Source organism: Oncorhynchus clarkii, chromosome 14, assembly GCF_045791955.1.
Source record: "Oncorhynchus clarkii lewisi isolate Uvic-CL-2024 chromosome 14, UVic_Ocla_1.0, whole genome shotgun sequence".
Lineage (NCBI taxonomy): Eukaryota > Metazoa > Chordata > Actinopteri > Salmoniformes > Salmonidae > Oncorhynchus > Oncorhynchus clarkii.
The window spans coordinates 22,047,548-22,066,069 of NC_092160.1; the positions used below are offsets into that span (position 1 = coordinate 22,047,548).

Sequence of the window (18,522 nt, forward strand, 5' to 3'; positions counted from 1 at the left end):
CAGGCACTCCACACTCCCTGTAGTCTCTACCACAGCCACAGACACTCCCCCTAGTCTCTACTGCAGCCACACAGACACCCCTCCCCCTAATCTCTACTGCAGCCACACAGACACTCCAGATACTCCCCGTAGTCTCTACCGCAGCCACAGGGACAGACACTCCCCCTAGTCTCTAATGAAGCCACACACACTCCCCCTAGTTTCTACTGCAACCACAGACACTTCCCCTAGTCTCTAATGCAGCCACACAAACACCCCCCTAGTCTCTAATGAAGCCACACACACTCCCCCTAGTCTCTACTGCAACAACAAACACTCCCCCTAGTCTCTAATGAAGCCACACAAACACCCCCCTAGTCTCTAATGTAGGCCCACACACTCCCCCTAGTCTCTACTGCAGCCACACAGACACTCCAGACACTCCCCCTAGTCTCTACTGCAGCCACACAGACACTCCCCCTAGTCTCTACCGTAGCCACAAACACTCCAGACACTCCCCCTAGTCTCTACCGCAGCCACAGGGACAGACACTCCCCCTAGTCTCTAATGTAGCCACAGGGACAGACACTCCCCCTAGTCTCTACCGCAGCCACAGGGACAGGCACTCCCCCTAGTCTCTAATGTAGCCACAGGGACAGACACTCCCCCTAGTCTCTAATGCAGCCACAGGGACAGACACTCCCCCTAGTCTCTAATGTAGCCACACACACTCCTCCTATAGTTAAGGATATAACTGCAGCAGAGGTAGGGTTATAGCTACAGCAGAGGTAGGGTTATAGCTACAGCAGAGGTAGGGTTATAGCTACAGCAGAGGTAGGGTTATAGCTACAGCAGAGGTATGGTTATAGCTACAGCAGAGGTATGGTTATAGCTACAGCAGAGGTAGGGTTATAACTACAGTAGAGGTAGGGTTATAACTACAGTATAGGTAGGGTTATAACTACAGTAGAGGTAGGGTTATAACTACAGTAGAGGTAGGGTTATAACTACAGTAGAGGTATGATTAGGATTAAATGACCCATACCTGACAGAAGGGGCTGTCCTGTCATGCTCATGGGAGCCATGCCAAGGTTGTTCATGGCGGTGGCCCAGGCGTTGGGGTCTGACATGGGCATCGGCATGGGGTTGGAGTCCATGGACATGTTACGAATCCCTTCTGCAAAGAGAGAGAGAGTCAGTCAGAATACAGTACAATCAGATAGACTAAAATCCCCTTTGGCTACTTTGTATCATTCCCTTACATTTCCTCTTTAATAGCTTATATAATCCTCCCTGTAAGATGTTACAACAACAAAAATTCCTATTTGTGGTTGGAGGGATGAGAGGTCAACTGTCCAGTGACAGTCTTTAACATTCTATTCAGAGTGGAGGGATGAGAGGTCAACTGTCCAGTGACAGTCTTTAACATTCTATTCAGAGTGGAGGGATGAGAGGTTGTCATCTGTCCAGTGACACAGTCTTTAACATTCTATTCAGAGTGGAGGGATGAGAGGTCAACTGTCCAGTGACAGTCTTTAACATTATATTCAGAGTGGAGGGATGAGAGGTCAACTGTCCAGTGACAGTCTTTAACATTCTATTCAGAGTGGAGGGATGAGAGGTCAACTGTCCAGTGACAGTCTTTAACATTCTATTCAGAGTGGAGGGATGAGAGTTCATCTGTCCAGTGACACAGTCTTTAACATTCTATTCAGAGTGGAGGGATGAGAGGTCAACTGTCCAGTGACAGTCTTTAACATTATATTCAGAGTGGAGGGATGAGAGGTCAACTGTCCAGTGACAGTCTTTAACATTATATTCAGAGTGGAGGGATGAGAGTTCATCTGTCCAGTGACACAGTCTTTAACATTCTATTCAGAGTGGAGGGATGAGAGGTCAACTGTCCAGTGACAGTCTTTAACATTATATTCAGAGTGGAGGGATGAGAGTTCATCTGTCCAGTGACACAGTCTTTAACATTCTATTCAGAGTGGAGGGATGAGAGGTCATCTGTCCAGTGACACAGTCTTTAACATTCTATTCAGAGTGGAGGGATGAGAGGTCATCTGTCCAGTGACACAGTCTTTAACATTCTATTCAGAGTGGAGGGATGAGAGGTCATCTGTCCAGTGACACAGTCTTTAACATTCTATTCAGAGTGGAGGGATGAGAGGTCATCTGTCCAGTGACACCTCCTTTTACATGCTATTCAGAGGTTATTAGCATTCATTCCCCTCTTGGCTGAACTTCCTCTGACCTCTTGTAAGAGAGGTCCTCCTGATGATGCTGCTTCTCTTCCCTGGCCGACACTACAAACTCTCAGAATGAACAACAGTACTACCACAACACACTCCTCAGATATAATCTACACAATAAAACTTCAGTAAAAGAGCAGGGCTAGTTTATGTTTCTTTGTCACGGTCAATTTAGGGGAATAAAGCTCACGAAAAGAAGATTACTAGCTTTGGTACTAAGCAAAAGGCCATTTCTAAAGCAGTCGGGCATTCAAAACTTGAAAAAAAAAAATCGATGGCCTAATATTACAGACACACACATCAATTCAGACAACCCCAGGGAAAGCAGTCTGGTTTTCTACCAAGATCCCTACAGTAAAATACCCCAAGTAAACAAGAACGCATCACACATTCAACCCCAGCCTATTCCTCCCATCTAAACCATTTCACAACTGTAAATGGGCTTTCTGGCTCTCATTTCTATTACCTGTCCCTCTGACAGACGGTAAAGTGTGTTGACTGGCTGTGGCACTGAACTGCTCTCCTGCCTCATGATGCCAAAACAAACAGTTGGTGATGATGAGAACAACACTTCACACACCTCAAAGGTCACTGTCATCTGCTAACACTGATGCTGTGTGTGTGTGTGTGTGTGTGTGTGTGTGTGCGCGTGTGTGCGTGTGTACACGCGCACGCTCGCGCCCTTTCTAATCACTTGAGTAGCAGACTGATTGGTCCGAGGTAGCTGAGGGTCTGGTATAATAAAGGACTAATGATGTTATCTCTGTCTGGTATAATAAAGGACTAATGATGTTATCTCTGTCTGGTATAATAAAGGACTAATGATGTTTCCTCTGTCTGGTATAATAAAGGACTAATGATGTTTCCTCTGTCTGGTATAATAAAGGACTAATGATGTTTCCTCTGTCTGGTATAATAAAGGACTAAAGATGTTATCTCTGTCTGGTATAATAAAGGACTAATGATGTTATCTCTGTCTGGTATAATAAAGGACTAATGATGTTCTCTGTCTGGTATAATAAAGGACTAATGATGTTTCCTCTGTCCCCTGCATCCCTGATGCTGTCATTACACTCTCATATCTGGGTTTCCATGACAAAGGCTGTTAAAACCTTACTGTTGTTCCAATGTAAATGTCTCTCAAGACCTTGTTAACCAATTAGACAATCATGGTCCCACAGTGTCAAGGTGCTTTAATTCCTAAATGACAGAGGGGATGTTTGTTTTACTGCAGTCATGGTGTCACTGACCAGTCAAAAATCAACGAGTCTCACTGACCAGCCATAACAAACTAGTCCGGTCCTAAATTACTTCGTTGAGTGATGAATCACAATTTGTCGTTGAAACCAACAAGATCAAAGAGATGTGCATAGACTTCAGGAAGTGAACAACACCTACCTCTGCAACATCTAGGTCAGAACATAGAGATTGTAGAGGAATACAAATATCAGGGTGTCCTCTTGGACAATAAGCTTCAGTGGAGTAAATGTACAGACCTGATCTACAAAAAGAGTCAGAGTCTACTTTCTCAGAAAGCTGGGATATTAATGTTGACTGTGCTATCCTGACTCTGTTTTACAAATCTTTCATTGAGACTATTTGAGCCAAGCCACCCCCTGTACCCAGACTGAACTACTCCCCTATGGGCTCAGGTATAAGGCACCCACCGGAAAGAAAAACAACTAGACAATAATTTGTGCCAGGTGTGTTATCCCTCCTAAATAGCTTGTCTAATGTTCCTATCCACCCAGTAAGGCCAGCAGGCTAGTCTCTTTATTGGTATGCAACTTGTGTATTTTGTACTGTCAATTTGTTTTCTACTGTATTTAAAGACCACTTTAAACATGTACATGATACTGCAACAACATTTCCACATGGGGACAATAAAGTCAGTGAAGTCTCAATGACCAGTCAAACAAACAGGGCACAAATGCCAGGAAGAAGACAGAACATGAGTCAGTTTAGAAACGGACACCAACGTTCAGCTTAAAAGTGTCTCAGTTTACCCGAAAGGGTCAATTTACATCCACAGGGCCACTGTCTCGCAAAGGGTCATGACTAGAGGTCGACCGATTAATCGGAATGGACGATTAATTAGGGCTGATTTCAAGTTTTCATAACAATCGGAAATCAGAATTTTGGGGCGCCAATTTCCAATTATTAAAAAAATAAATATATATATTTTTGTATACCTTTTATTTAACAAGGCAAGTCAGTTAAGAACACATTATTATTTTCAATGACTGCTAGGAACTGTGGGTTAACTGCCTTGTTCAGGGGCAGAACGACAGATTTTCACCTTGTCAGCTCAGGGGCAACCGCACAGTTAACTAGTCCAACGCTCTAACCATTGCACTCCACGAGTAGCCTGCCTGTTACGCAAATGCAGCAGAAGCCAAGGTAAATTGCTAGCTAGCATTAAACTTATCTTATAAAAAACAATCAATCATAATCACTAGTTATAACTACTAATCCAGTTTAGCAGGAAATATTAACTAGGTGAAATTGTGTCATTTCTCTTGCATTCATTGCACGCAGAGTCAGAGTATATGCAACAGAGTTAGGGCTGCCTGGGTCATTGCGAACTAATTTGCAAGAATTGTACGTAATTATGACATACATTGAAGGTTGTGCAATGTAACAAGAATATTATTTAGACTTCGGGATGCCACAAGCTAGATAAAACACAGAACGGTTCCGTATTTCACTGAAATAATAAACGTTTTGTTTTCGAAATGATAGTTTCCGGATTCGATCTTGTGACCAAAGGCTCGTATTTCTGTGTGTAATTATGTTATAATTAAGTCTGATTTGACAGAGCAGTCTGACTAAGCAGCAGCAGGCCCGTAATCATTAATTCAAGCAGCATTTTTGTGTGTTTTGCCAGCAGCTCTTCGCAAGCACACCGCTGTTTATGACTTCAAGCCTATCAGCCTAATGGCTGGAGTAACCAATGTGAAATGGCTAGCTAGTTAGCTGGGAGTGCGCTAATACTGTTTCAAACGTCACTCGCTTTTAGATTTGGAGTAGTTATTCCCCTTGCACTGCAAGGAGCGATGGGTAACGATGCTTCGAGTGTGGCTGTTGTCGATGTATTCTTGGCTCAAGCCCAGGTAGGTGCGAGGAGGGGGACGGAAGCTATACTGTTACACTGGCAATACTATAGTGCCTATAAGAACATCCAATAGTCATATGAAATACAAATGGTATAGAGAGAAATAGTCCTATAAATACTACACTGCTCAAAAAAATAAAGGGAACACTTAAACACAATGTAACTCCAAGTCAATCACACTTCTGTGAAATCAAACTGTCCACTTAGGAAGCAACACTGATTGACAATAAATTGCACATGCTGTTGTGCAAATGAAATAGACAACAGGTGGAAATTATATACAATTAGCAAGACACCCCCAATAAAGGAGTGGTTCTGCAGGTGGTGACCACAGACCACTTCTCAGTTCCTATGCTTCCTGGCTGATGTTTTGGTCACTTTGGAATGCTGGCGGTGCTTTCACTCTAGTGGTAGCATGAGACGGAGTCTACAACCGACACATGTAGCTCAGGTAGTGCAGCTCATCCAGGATGGCACATCAATGCGAGCTGTGGCAAGAAGGTTTGCTGTGTCTGTCAGCGTAGTGTCCAGAGCATGGAGGCGCTACCAGGAGACATGCCAGTACATCAGGAGACGTGGAGGAGGCCGTAGGAGGGCAACAACCCAGCAGCAGGACCGCTACCTCCACCTTTGTGCAAGGAGGAGCAGGAGGAGCACTGCCAGAGCCCTGCAAAATGACCTCCAGCAGGCCACAAATGTGCATGTGTCTGCTCAAACAGACTCCATGAGGGTATGAGGGCCCGACGTCCACAGGTGGGTGTTCTGCTTACAGCCCAACACCGTGTAGGACGTTTGGCATTTGCCAGAGAACACCAAGATTGGCAAATTCCCCACTGGCGCCCTGTGCTCTTCACAGATTAAAGCATGTTCACACTGAGCACATGTGACAGACATGACAGAGTCTGGAGAGGGCTGGCATTTATTTGGGGGGCCGCACAGCCCTCCATGTGCTCGCCAGAGGTAACCTGACTACCATTAGGTACCGAGATGAGATCTTCAGACCCCTTGTGAGACCATATGCTGGTGCGGTTGGCCCTGGGTTCCTCGTAATGAAAGACAATGCTAGGCCTCATGTGGCTGGAGTGTGTCAGCAGTTCCTGCAAGAGGAAGGCATTGATGCTATGGACTGGCCCGCCCGTTCCCCAGACCTGAATCCAATTGAGCACATCTGGGACATCATGTCTCGCTCCATCCACCAATGCCACGTTGCACCACAAACTGTCCAGGAGTTGGCTTTAGTCCAGGTCTGGGAGGAGATCCCTCAGGAGACCATCCGCCACCTCATCAGGAGCATGCCCAGGCGTTGTAGGGAGGTCATACAGGCACGTGGAGGCCACACACACTACTGAGCCTCATTTTGACTTGTTTTAAGGACATTACATCAAAGTTGGATCAGCCTGTAGTGTGATTTTCCACTTTCATTTTGAGTGTGACTCCAAATACAGACCTCCATGGGTTGATAAATTTGATTTCCATTGATAATTTTTGTGTGATTTTGTTGTCAGCACATTCAACTATGTAAAGAAAAAAGTATTTAATAAGAATATTTAATTCATTCAGATCTAGAATGTGTTATTTTAGTGTTCCCTTTATTTTTTTGAGCAGTGTATATTAACTACAACCTAAAACCTCTTACCATGGAATATTGAAGTCTCATGTTAAAAGGAACCACCAACTTTCATATGTTCTCATGTTCTGAGCAAGGAACTTAAACGTTAGCTTTTTTACATGGCACACATTTTACATGGCACACATTTTTACATGACACATATTACATTCTTCTCCAACACTTCGTTATTGCATTATTTAAACCAAATTAAACGTTTCATTATTTATTTATTTGAGGCTAAATTGATTTTATTGATGTTTTATATTAAGTTAAAATAAGTGTTAATTCAGTATTGTTGTAATTGTCATTATTACAAATAAAAAAATAAAATAAAACAAATCGGCCGATTAATCGGTAGCAGCTTTTTTGGTCCTCCAATAATCGGTATCGGCGTTGAAAAATCATAGTCGGACGACCTCTAGTCATGACACATCCACAGGGCCACTGTCTCTCAAAGGATCCCGATGCATCCATACTGTTTAGCTCATTACAGGAGGCCTGGGTTGTCTTAGGAGTTCTGATCTTATCAGGTTGATAGTTATCTAAGGTCTGAAGGCTTTGAGAGAGAGTTAAAGTGCTGGTTGAGGTCAAGGTTACCCTCATGCCCTGTAATGATAAGATGTCGTGGAGGAAATGTCCACAGTGCCTCACTCGTTCCCTCCTGCGTCCCTCCCTCCCTCCCTGGGCGCTGGCCTCCTGGGATTTAGGGCTTCATAGAGTGACCTTGAGGCCAGAGCTCTGGCATGGCTCCCCTCAGCTCCCTTCCACTCAATCACATCCACACAGAGCAGAGGGAGTGTGTCTGAATAGCAAACAGCAGTGGAAAGATCAACACTAGCACACACACACGCACACACACACTCGCTGGCCCAACCAGAAGACATTTCAGCCAGTGAAAATACACATCCGTCATCACGAGAAGGGCTAAATGCGTCTGATTGAACACGTTATACCAGTTCTCTTGTTTTTAATGACTTAATTCCTAACATTTGGCAGGAATTGATTCAATGTGTAAGCTCTACTGAACATGTTACTGTAATCAATTCAAGGTCAAATGAGGCAGAAGAAAATTAAGTGTGATGAAATTGTGTTACGATACCGATGGCTCTATTTCCTGTTGGCGTTAAGTACGCACGCTCGTCTGCAATTTCTACCTGTTAAAGCCGGCACTTCTATTCTATTTTCAAACCCTAGTGATAATTTAACTGTCTTATATGAGCTCGCTTACAATGAGGTGGGAGAGGTGGAAATATCTGAGGTGTGTCCTTAAAAATGTGAGCCAAAGTGACAATTTCAGTATGCGCTGGTAGGGATATTTCATACCAACCGAAAGCTGGCCTTAGCACTAATACGGTTAGTTGTGGCATTGATTTTTGACAGCGGAAGCGCAGCCTATTCAGCTGTGATGCACAGTGCGTGAGCATATTCACATGAAGTGCTTTTTGTGTCTGTAAACAAATGTTTTTTCCCCATTTAGTTTAGATTTGATTCAAACTAAGCACAGCCTCCCTTCCTCTCAATTAAGAGTTTGGCAGTAGTGAAACAATGAGTGCACATCCCCTTTATATATGTGCCAAAGTAATGGCATAAGAAACACTGCCACAGGCCTGACCTCAGCCTTACTGGCCATCGAGCTGCAGTAAAGGGCTTTTAAGCTGAAATAAAAGGCTCCCCCAGGGTGCTGATAGGAAATGAATCCGTTTTAAGGCCCATTGGCTGAAGGCCTCCCAGCAGGCCAAAATAAGCTCAGGGACATTTAGTTTACAATGGGCAAGGTCTTAACTGCTAACAGGCCAATTACAGCCCTTTTTACAAAGAAAGGCCTCCTGGACACAATCAAGGTCATACCGACAGGGAAGGAAGACTGCACTCAGGACTAACTGATGGAGAGAATGGAAGAATGGAGGAGGAGCGAGAAAGAAAGAGTATGGTCTAACACAGGGATGGGCCACTGGCGGCCCACGGGGTACCACCTTTTGAGGACCAATAAAAAAATTAAAATCAATTATATATACAGTGGGGCAAAAAAGTATTTAGTTAGTCACCAATTGTGCAAGTTCTCCCACTTAAAAAGATGAGAGGCCTGTAATTTTAATCATAGGTACACTTCAACTATGACAGACAAAATGAGAAAAAATTATCCAGAAAATCACATTGTAGGATTTTTTATTCATTTATTTGCAAATTATGGTGGAAAATAAGTATTTGGTCACCTACAAACAAGCAAGATTCCTGGCTCTCACAGACCTGTAAACTTCTTCTTTAAGAGGCTCCTCTGTCCTCCACTCGTTACCTGTATTAATGGCACCTGTTTGAACTTGTTATCAGTATAAAAGACCTGTCCACAACCTCAAACAGTCACACACATGTTTTTTAGAAATGTTTGCAAATGAATACAAATAAAAAAAATGAAATATCACATTTCAATAAGTATTCAGACCCTTTACTTAGTACTTGTTGAAGCACCTTTGGCAGCGATTACAGCCTTGAGTCTTCTCGGGTATGATGCTACAAGCTTGGCACACCTGTATTTGGGGAGTTTCTCCCATTCTTCTCTGCAGATCCTCTCAAGCTCTGTCAGGTTGAATGGGGAGCATAGCTAAACAGTTATTTTCAGGTCTCTCCAGAGATGTTAAATTAGATTCAAGTCCGGGCTCTGGTTGGGCCAATCAAGTTCATTCAGACTTGTTCCGAAGCCATTCCTGCATTTTCTTGGCTGTGGTTAGGGTCATTGTCCTGCTGGAAAGTGAATCTTCGCCCACAGGTCCTGAGCACTCTGGAGCAGGTTTTCATCAAGAAGCTATCTGTACTTTGCTCCGTTCATCTTTCCATTGATCCTGATTGGTCTCCCAATCCCTGCGGATGAAAAACATCCCCACAGCATGATGTTGCCAGCACCATGCTTGACCATAGGAATGGTGCCAGGTTTCCTCCAGATGTGACGCTTGGCTTCAAAAGTTGACACGCCTAGTCATTCCAGGGATTTTCTTTCTTTCTTTTTTACTATATTCCTGATTGTAGGATAATAGTGAAGACATCAAAACTATGAAATAACACACATTTTTGACTGGTACTGTATGTATTTATTTTGGGCCGGGGTGGGGGGGGGGGGGGTCGGGGTCTCAAGTTACTGTTGTGAGTTTACAAGGTGCAAGTTAGAAATTTGGTTCTGCAGTCACTCAATTAGCCCATGTCAGCAACAAAAAAACGTGACTGAAATTAGTCTAGCAGCCGGGGTGGGGCCCATTGATCATCAGTTATCATATTAAGAGCAGCAAACATTTGCCTCCACCCTATGGCAAAATGTGTAGAATTGCATTAAATTAGTTAGACGGGGGATGTTGGTACGCAGAACCACGAGGCACTGCGGCACCTCATGATGAGTTCAGGTTTTTGTGGCCCCCACCCCCATCACAGTTGGCCACCCCTGGTGCAACTAATGGCAAACTGCAGGCATTCTCTATGTGAATCTGGACCGTCCACAAAGAACATCTGATCTGATGATAGTTTGTCAGAAAAGTGAAATGCCTGATTACAAATAATTAGGGGTTATATCAACCTCCAATTATGAAAAGGGCTGAACAGAACAGTGGTGGGTGAAATGGTGTCGTATCCAATTCATTTCCATTGCATGTCTGTATATCACAAAGAAAAACACCCAAGACATTAGATGTCTGTGATTTCCTCTGAATAGGAGCTCTGGGTCCTTACACTCACAGCATGAATCACAATATAGGAGGAAGAAGAGGCGGCCATTTTCATTCAAACACCATGCTAAGATTAGTGATGCCAGGCCATCCTTACGCGTGGAAAACCCTCACCAGGGAGAATAAATAAAATGCATGGTGAAATAGCTTTGTTGGTGTGGATGGATGTCTGTTTAACCTTAATCTAGTGGATGCAGACCAATGTGTTTCTGCTCTGTCTTCTGTTTGTGTCAGAGATTCCCTCCACCTGAATCCAACACCAGCACAACTAAATCAGCAAGGTGGGGAGCCTGGATTCAACTATATAATGTTTCTGTATTTTATAACTTGAGAGCTTTGGAAACTGTAACTATTTCCACATTAGATCCACCTAAAGGCATATGCGCACACACACAAACCGCGCACACGCACACTCACCCACAATGCTTAATAATGTATGAGTGACCTCTTCACTCCTTTCATCTCTTACTGATATAGGAATCTTAGGGCATTTCTCATTAGCAGTGGAGCTGGGAGGGATCCCTCAGAGTGGGGGTGTAGACAACAGATCTGTTCATTTAGGATGAGGGCCAGTGAAAGGAGAGTTCAGACAGAAGTAGCTGATAGTTGCAGCCTGAGGACGCATATCTCTCTGCACCACGAAATTCCTCAGCCTGATCCTGCCAAGCTTTCAGAGGGGAAAGGGTCTTCATCTCTCTCTCCCTCCTTCATCAAGGGTCTCCCCCATCTCTCCCTCCCTCATCAAGGGTCTCCCCCATTTTCCACCCATCATCAAGGGTCTCCCGAATCTCTCTCCCTCATCAAGGGTCTCTCCCCCATCTCTCTCCCTCATCAAGGGTCTCCCCCATCTCTCTCCCTCATCAAGGGTATCCCCCATCTCTCTACCTCATCAAGGGTATCCCCATCTCTCTCTCCCTCATCAAGGGTATCCCCATCTCTCTCTCCCTCATCAAGGGTCTCCCCCATCAAGGGTCTCCCCATCTCTCCCTCCCTCAAGGGTCTCCCCCATTTTCCACCCCTCATCAAGGGTCTCCCACATTTTCCACCCCCCATCAAGGGTCTCCCACATTTTCCACCCCTCATCAAGGGTCTCCCCATCTCTCTCTCCCTCATCAAGGGTCTCCCCATCTCTCTCTCCCTCATCAAGGGTCTCCCCATCTCTCTCTCCCTCATCAAGGGTCTCCCCATCTCTCTCTCCCTCATCAAGGGTCTCCCCATTTCTCTCTCCCCCCCATCTCTCTCTCCCTCATCAAGGGTTTCCCCCATCTCTCTCTCTCCCCCATCTCTCTCTCCCTCATCAAGGGTCTCCCCCATCTCTCTCTCCCTCATCAAGGGTCTCCCCCATCTCCCTCTCACTCATCAAGGGTCTCCCCCATCTCCCTCTTGCTCATCAAGGGTCTCCCCCATCTCCCTCTTGCTCATCAAGGGTCTCCCCCATCTCCCTCTTGCTCATCAAGGGTCTCCCCCCATCTCCCTCTCGCTCATCAAGGGTCTCCCCCCCATCTCCCTCTCCCTCAAGGGTCTCCCCCATCTCTCTCCCCCTAGGCAAGGGTCTACCCTCATCAAGGGTCTCCCCATCTCTCCCCCTCAAGGGTGTCCCCATCTCTCTCCCTCAAGGGTCTCCCCCATCTCTCTCCCCCTAGGCAAGGGTCTACCCTCATCAAGGGTCTCCCCATCTCTCCCCCTCAAGGGTGTCCCCATCTCTCTCCCTCAAGGGTCTCCCCCATCTCTCTCCCCCTAGGCAAGGGTCTCCCCTCATTAAGGGTCTCCCCATCTCTCTCTCCCTCATCAAGGGTCTCCATCTCTCTCTCCCTCATCAAGGGTCTCCATCTCTCTCTCCCTCATCAAGGGTCTCCATCTCTCTCTCCCTCATCAAGGGGCTCCATCTCTCTCTCCCTCATCAAGGGTCTCCATCTCTCTCTCCCTCATCAAGGGTCTCCATCTCTCTCTCCCTCATCAAGGGTCTCCATCTCTCTCTCCCTCATCAAGGGTCTCCATCTCTCTCTCCCTCATCAAGGGTCTCCATCTCTCTCTCCCTCATCAAGGGTCTCCATCTCTCTCTCCCTCATCAAGGATCTCCATCTCTCTCTCCCTCATCAAGGGTCTCCATCTCTCTCTCCCTCATCAAGGGTCTCCATCTCTCTCTCCCTCATCAAGGGTCTCCATCTCTCTCTCCCTCATCAAGGTTCTCCATCTCTCTCTCCCTCATCAAGGGTCTCCATCTCTCTCTCCCTCATCAAGGGTCTCCATCTCTCTCAAGGGTCTCCATCTCTCTCAAGGGTCTCCATCTCTCTCAAGGGTCTCTCTCCCTCATCAAGGGTCTCCATCTCTCTCTCCCTCATCAAGGGTCTCCATCTCTCTCTCCCTCATCAAGGGTCTCCATCTCTCTCTCCCTCATCAAGGGTCTCCATCTCTCTCTCCCTCATCAAGGGTCTCCATCTCTCTCTCCCTCATCAAGGGTCTCCATCGCTCTCTCTCTCATCAAGGGTCTCCATCGCTCTCTCCCTCATCAAGGGTCTCCATCGCTCTCTCCCTCAAGGGTCTCCATCGCTCTCTCCCTCAAGGGTCTCCATCGCTCTCTCCCTCAAGGGTCTCCATCGCTCTCTCCCTCAAGGGTCTCCATCGCTCTCTCCCTCAAGGGTCTCCATCGCTCTCTCCCTCAAGGGTCTCCATCGCTCTCTCCCTCAAGGGTCTCCATCTCTCTCTCCCTCCAGGGTCTCCATCTCTCTCTCCCTCAAGGGTCTCCATCTCGCTCTCCCTCAAGGGTCTCCATCTCGCTCTCCCTCATCAAGGGTCTCCATCTCTCTCTCCCTCATCAAGGGTCTCCATCTCTCTCTCCCTCATCAAGGGTCTCCATTTCTCTCTCCCTCATCAAGGGTTTCCCCCATCTCTCTCTCCCTCATCAAGGGTTTCCCCCATCTCTCTCTCTCCCTCATCAAGGGTCTCCCCCATCTCTCTCTCCCTCATCAAGGGTCTCCCCCATCTCCCTCTCACTCATCAAGGGTCTCCCCCATCTCCCTCTTGCTCATCAAGGGTCTCCCCCATCTCCCTCTTGCTCATCAAGGGTCTCCCCCATCTCCCTCTTGCTCATCAAGGGTCTCCCCCATCTCCCTCTTGCTCATCAAGGGTCTCCCCCATCTCCCTCTTGCTCATCAAGGGTCTCCCCCCATCTCCCTCTCGCTCATCAAGGGTCTCCCCCCCATCTCCCTCTCCCTCAAGGGTCTCCCCCATCTCTCTCCCCCTAGGCAAGGGTCTACCCTCATCAAGGGTCTCCCCATCTCTCCCCCTCAAGGGTGTCCCCATCTCTCTCCCTCAAGGGTCTCCCCCATCTCTCTCCCCCTAGGCAAGGGTCTCCCCTCATTAAGGGTCTCCCCATCTCTCTCTCCCTCATCAAGGGTCTCCATCTCTCTCTCCCTCATCAAGGGTCTCCATCTCTCTCTCCCTCATCAAGGGGCTCCATCTCTCTCTCCCTCATCAAGGGTCTCCATCTCTCTCTCCCTCATCAAGGGTCTCCATCTCTCTCTCCCTCATTAACGGTCTCCATCTCTCTCTCCCTCATCAAGGGGCTCCATCTCTCTCTCCCTCATCAAGGGTCTCCATCTCTCTCCCTCATCAAGGGTCTCCATCTCTCTCCCTCATCAAGGGTCTCCATCTCTCTCTCCCTCATCAAGGGTCTCCATCTCTCTCTCCCTCATCAAGGGTCTCCATCTCTCTCTCCCTCATCAAGAGTCTCCATCTCTCTCTCCCTCATCAAGGGTCTCCATCTCTCTCTCCCTCATCAAGGGTCTCCCCATCTCTCCCTCCCTCAAGGGTCTCCCCCATTTTCCACCCCTCATCAAGGGTCTCCCACATTTTCCACCCCCCATCAAGGGTCTCCCCCATTTTCCACCCCTCATCATCTCCCCAAGGGTCTCCCCATCTCTCTCTCCCTCATTCTCCCCATCTCTCTCTCCCTCATCCCCCCATCATCAAGGGTCTCCCCATCTCTCTCTCCCTCATCAAGGGTCTCCCCATCTCTCTCTCCCTCATCAAGGGTCTCCATCTCTCTCTCCCTCATCAAGGGTCTCCATCTCTCTCTCCCTCATCAACTAGGTCTCCATCTCTCCATCTCTCTCTCCCTCATCAAGGGTCTCCATCTCTCTCTCCCTCATCAAGGGTCTCCATCGCTCTCTCCCTCATCAAGGGTCTCCATCGCTCTCTCCCTCATCAAGGGTCTCCATCGCTCTCTCCCTCATCAAGGGTCTCCATCGCTCTCTCCCTCAAGGGTCTCCATCGCTCTCTCCCTCAAGGGTCTCCATCGCTCTCTCCCTCAAGGGTCTCCATTGCTCTCTCCCTCAAGGGTCTCCATCGCTCTCTCCCTCAAGGGTCTCCATCTCTCTCTCCCTCCAGGGTCTCCATCTCTCTCTCCCTCCAGGGTCTCCATCTCTCTCTCCCTCCAGGGTCTCCATCTCTCTCTCCCTCAAGGGTCTCCATCTCTCTCTCCCTCAAGGGTCTCCATCTCGCTCTCCCTCAAGGGTCTCCATCTCGCTCTCCCTCAAGGGTCTCCATCTCGCTCTCCCTCATCAAGGGTCTCCATCTCTCTCTCCCTCATCAAGGGTCTCCATCTCTCTCTCCCTCATCAAGGGTCTCCATCTCTCTCTCCCTCATCAAGGGTCTCCATCTCTCTCTCCCTCATCAAGGGTCTCCATCTCTCTCTCCCTCATCAAGGGTCTCTCCCTCATCAAGGGTCTCCATCTCTCAAGGGTCTCCATCTCTCTCAAGGGTCTCCATCTCTCTCTCACTCATCAAGGGTCTCCATCTCTCTCTCCCTCATCAAGGGTCTCCATCTCTCTCTCCCTCATCAAGGGTCTCCATCTCTCTCTCCCTCATCAAGGGTCTCCATCTCTCTCTCCCTCATCAAGGGTCTCCATCTCTCTCTCCCTCATCAAGGGTCTCCATCTCTTTCTCCCTCATCAAGGGTCTCCATCTCTCTCTTCCTCATCAAGGGTCTCTCCCTCATCAAGGGTCTCCATCTCTCTCCCTCATCAAGGGTCTCCATCTCTCTCTCCCTCAAGGGTCTCCATCTCTCTCAAGGGTCTCCATCGCTCTCAAGGGTCTCCATCGCTCTCTCCCTCAAGGGTCTCCATCGCTCTCTCCCTCAAGGGTCTCCATCGCTCTCTCCCTCAAGGGTCTCCATCGCTCTCTCCCTCAAGGGTCTCCATCGCTCTCTCCCTCAAGGGTCTCCATCGCTCTCTCCCTCAAGGGTCTCCATCGCTCTCTCCCTCAAGGGTCTCCATCGCTCTCTCCCTCAAGGGTCTCCATCGCTCTCTCCCTCAAGGGTCTCCATCGCTCTCTCCCTCAAGGGTCTCCATCGCTCTCTCCCTCAAGGGTCTCCATCGCGCTCTCCCTCAAGGGTCTCCATCGCTCTCTCCCTCAAGGGTCTCCATCGCTCTCTCCCTCAAGGGTCTCCATCGCTCTCTCCCTCAAGGGTCTCCATCGCTCTCTCCCTCAAGGGTCTCCATCGCTCTCTCCCTCAAGGGTCTCCATCGCTCTCTCCCTCAAGGGTCTCCATCTCTCTCTCCCTCAAGGGTCTCCATCTCTCTCAAGGGTCTCCATCTCTCTCTCCCTCCAGGGTCTCCATCTCCCTCTCCCTCCAGGGTCTCCATCTCCCTCTCCCTCCAGGGTCTACATCTCCCTCTCCCTCAAGGGTCTCCATCGCTCTATCCCTCAAGGGTCTCCATCTCTCTCTCCCTCAAGGGTCTCCATCTCTCTCTCCCTCAAGGGTCTCCATCTCTCTCTCCCTCAAGGGTCTCCATCTCCCTCTCCCTCCAGGGTCTCCATCAAGGGTCTCCATCTCTCTCTCCCTCAAGGGTCTCCATCTCTCTCTCCCTCATCAAGGGTCTCCATCTCTCTCTCCCTCATCAAGGGTCTCCATCTCTCTCTCCCTCAAGGGTCTCCATCTCTCTCTCCCTCAAGGGTCTCCATCTCTCTCTCCCTCAAGGGTCTCCATCTCTCTCTCCCTCAAGGGTCTCCATCTCTCTCTCCCTCAAGGGTCTCCATCTCTCTCTCCCTCAAGGGTCTCCATCTCTCTCTCCCTCAAGGGTCTCCATCTCTCTCTCCCTCAAGGATCTCCATCTCTCCCCCCCCCCCCCCCCATCGAGCGTCCCCATCTCTCTCCCCCCCCCCATCGAGCGTCCCCATCTCTCTCCCCCCCCCCATCGAGCGTCTCCATCTCCCCCCCATCGAGCGTCTCCATCTCCCCCCCACCGAGCGCCTCCATCTCCCCCCCCCCCCATCGAGCGTCTCCATCTCTCCCCGTCCCCCCCATTGAGGGTCTCCCCATCTCTCCCCCAGTGCAAACAGTACAGACATCTACCAAAAAGCAATTAGTAGCCAAAAAATACAATCTCTCCTGGACAACTTTTTAGCCTTAACATTCTCCTACAGCAATGAAGGTGTACATTTGGTTGTTTGGAACATAAACTTTATATTTGACAAATTAGCCTCCTTGGCTAATTTAAAGAAGCATAAGAGCAAACCAGAAATAACAGATGATGAAAAATGGTTTGATAATGATTGCAAAAATCTAAGAAAGTCATTGAGAAATATATCTAATCAAAAACACAGAGAACCAGACAACAAAAATATACGCCTTCAATATGGGGAAACACTGAAGCAATACAAACACACCCTAAGAACAAAAAAGGAACAGCACATTAGAAATCAGCTGGATGGAATTGAGGAATCCATAGAATCAAACCACTTCTGGGAGAATTGGAATAAATTAAACATACCTCATCATGAGGAATTGGCTATCCAAAATGGGGACATGTGGAGAAATCACTTTGCAAACCTCTACAGCAATATAACAAAGAGCCCAGAACAAAAAGATAAACAAGAAAAATTACAAATGCTTGAATCAGCAGTCAAAGACTATCAGAATCCTGTGGATACCCCAATTACAGAAGAAGAATTATTGGAAAAACTATGCACTCTCCAACCCAAAAAGGCCTGTGGTGCTGATGGTATTTTAAATGAAATGACCATATACAGACCACAAATTAAAATTGGCTATACTCAAACTCTTCAACATTATCCTCACTGCAAGTATTTTCCCCGATATTTGGAACCAGGGATTGATCAAACCAATCTATAAAAATGGAGACAAATTTGACCCAAATAATTACAGAGGAATTTGCGTTAACAGCAACTTAGGGAAAATTCTCTGCAGTATTATAAATAGCAGACTACATCATTTCCTTGACGAACACAACGTCCTGAGCAGAAGCCAGATTGGATTTCTAAGAAATTATGGTACAACAGACCACATTTACACCCTCCACACTCTAATTGATAAACAAGTAAACTAAAACAAAGGCAACATCTCTACAATGTCAAGAGATGAAAGAAGAGAAGAGTCCCCACAGCCAGCTGGTTCTGAGGCTCAGTTCACCAACCCCATAGAGCCTCAAGACAGCACTCAGAAAATCTGGCCCAACCAAATCATCACAAAACACAAATATATCACCTATTGGAAAGACACCACAAAAAATCAGAGTAAACTTCAATGCTATTTGGCTCTAAACAGACAGTACATGGTGGCAGACTATCTGACAACTGTGACTGATAGAAAACTGAGGAAAACATTGACTAGGTACAGACTCAGTGAGCAAAGTCTGGCTATAGAGACCGGTCGTCTTAGACAAACCTGGCTGCCCAGAGAGGACAGGCTGTGTTCACTCTGCTCCAGGGGAGAGGTAGAGACAGAGCTGCATTTCCTATTACACTGTGACAAATTCTCAGACCTAAGAGAATATTTCTTTCCCAAAATTATAATTCAATACAAAGAATTTGAAACTATAAAATATTTCTTGGTTG

General features: G+C 47.4%; 1 protein-coding gene across 9 annotated transcripts in view; it reads right to left on the minus strand.

Annotated features, from left to right (window-relative positions):
- LOC139366415 (ecto-NOX disulfide-thiol exchanger 2-like) overlaps positions 1-18,522 on the minus strand; it is a 286,381-nt gene that overhangs the window by 89,225 nt on the left and 178,634 nt on the right. For all 9 annotated transcript variants that reach the window (XR_011626759.1, XR_011626758.1, XM_071103873.1 and 6 more), the window contains one exon: positions 1,025-1,156. Coding sequence is in view for 7 of the 9 variants with exons in the window: in XM_071103873.1 (XP_070959974.1) it covers positions 1,025-1,156 (132 nt within the window). In the remaining 2 variants the exon portion in view is untranslated. The remainder of the gene's footprint in view (positions 1-1,024; positions 1,157-18,522) is intronic.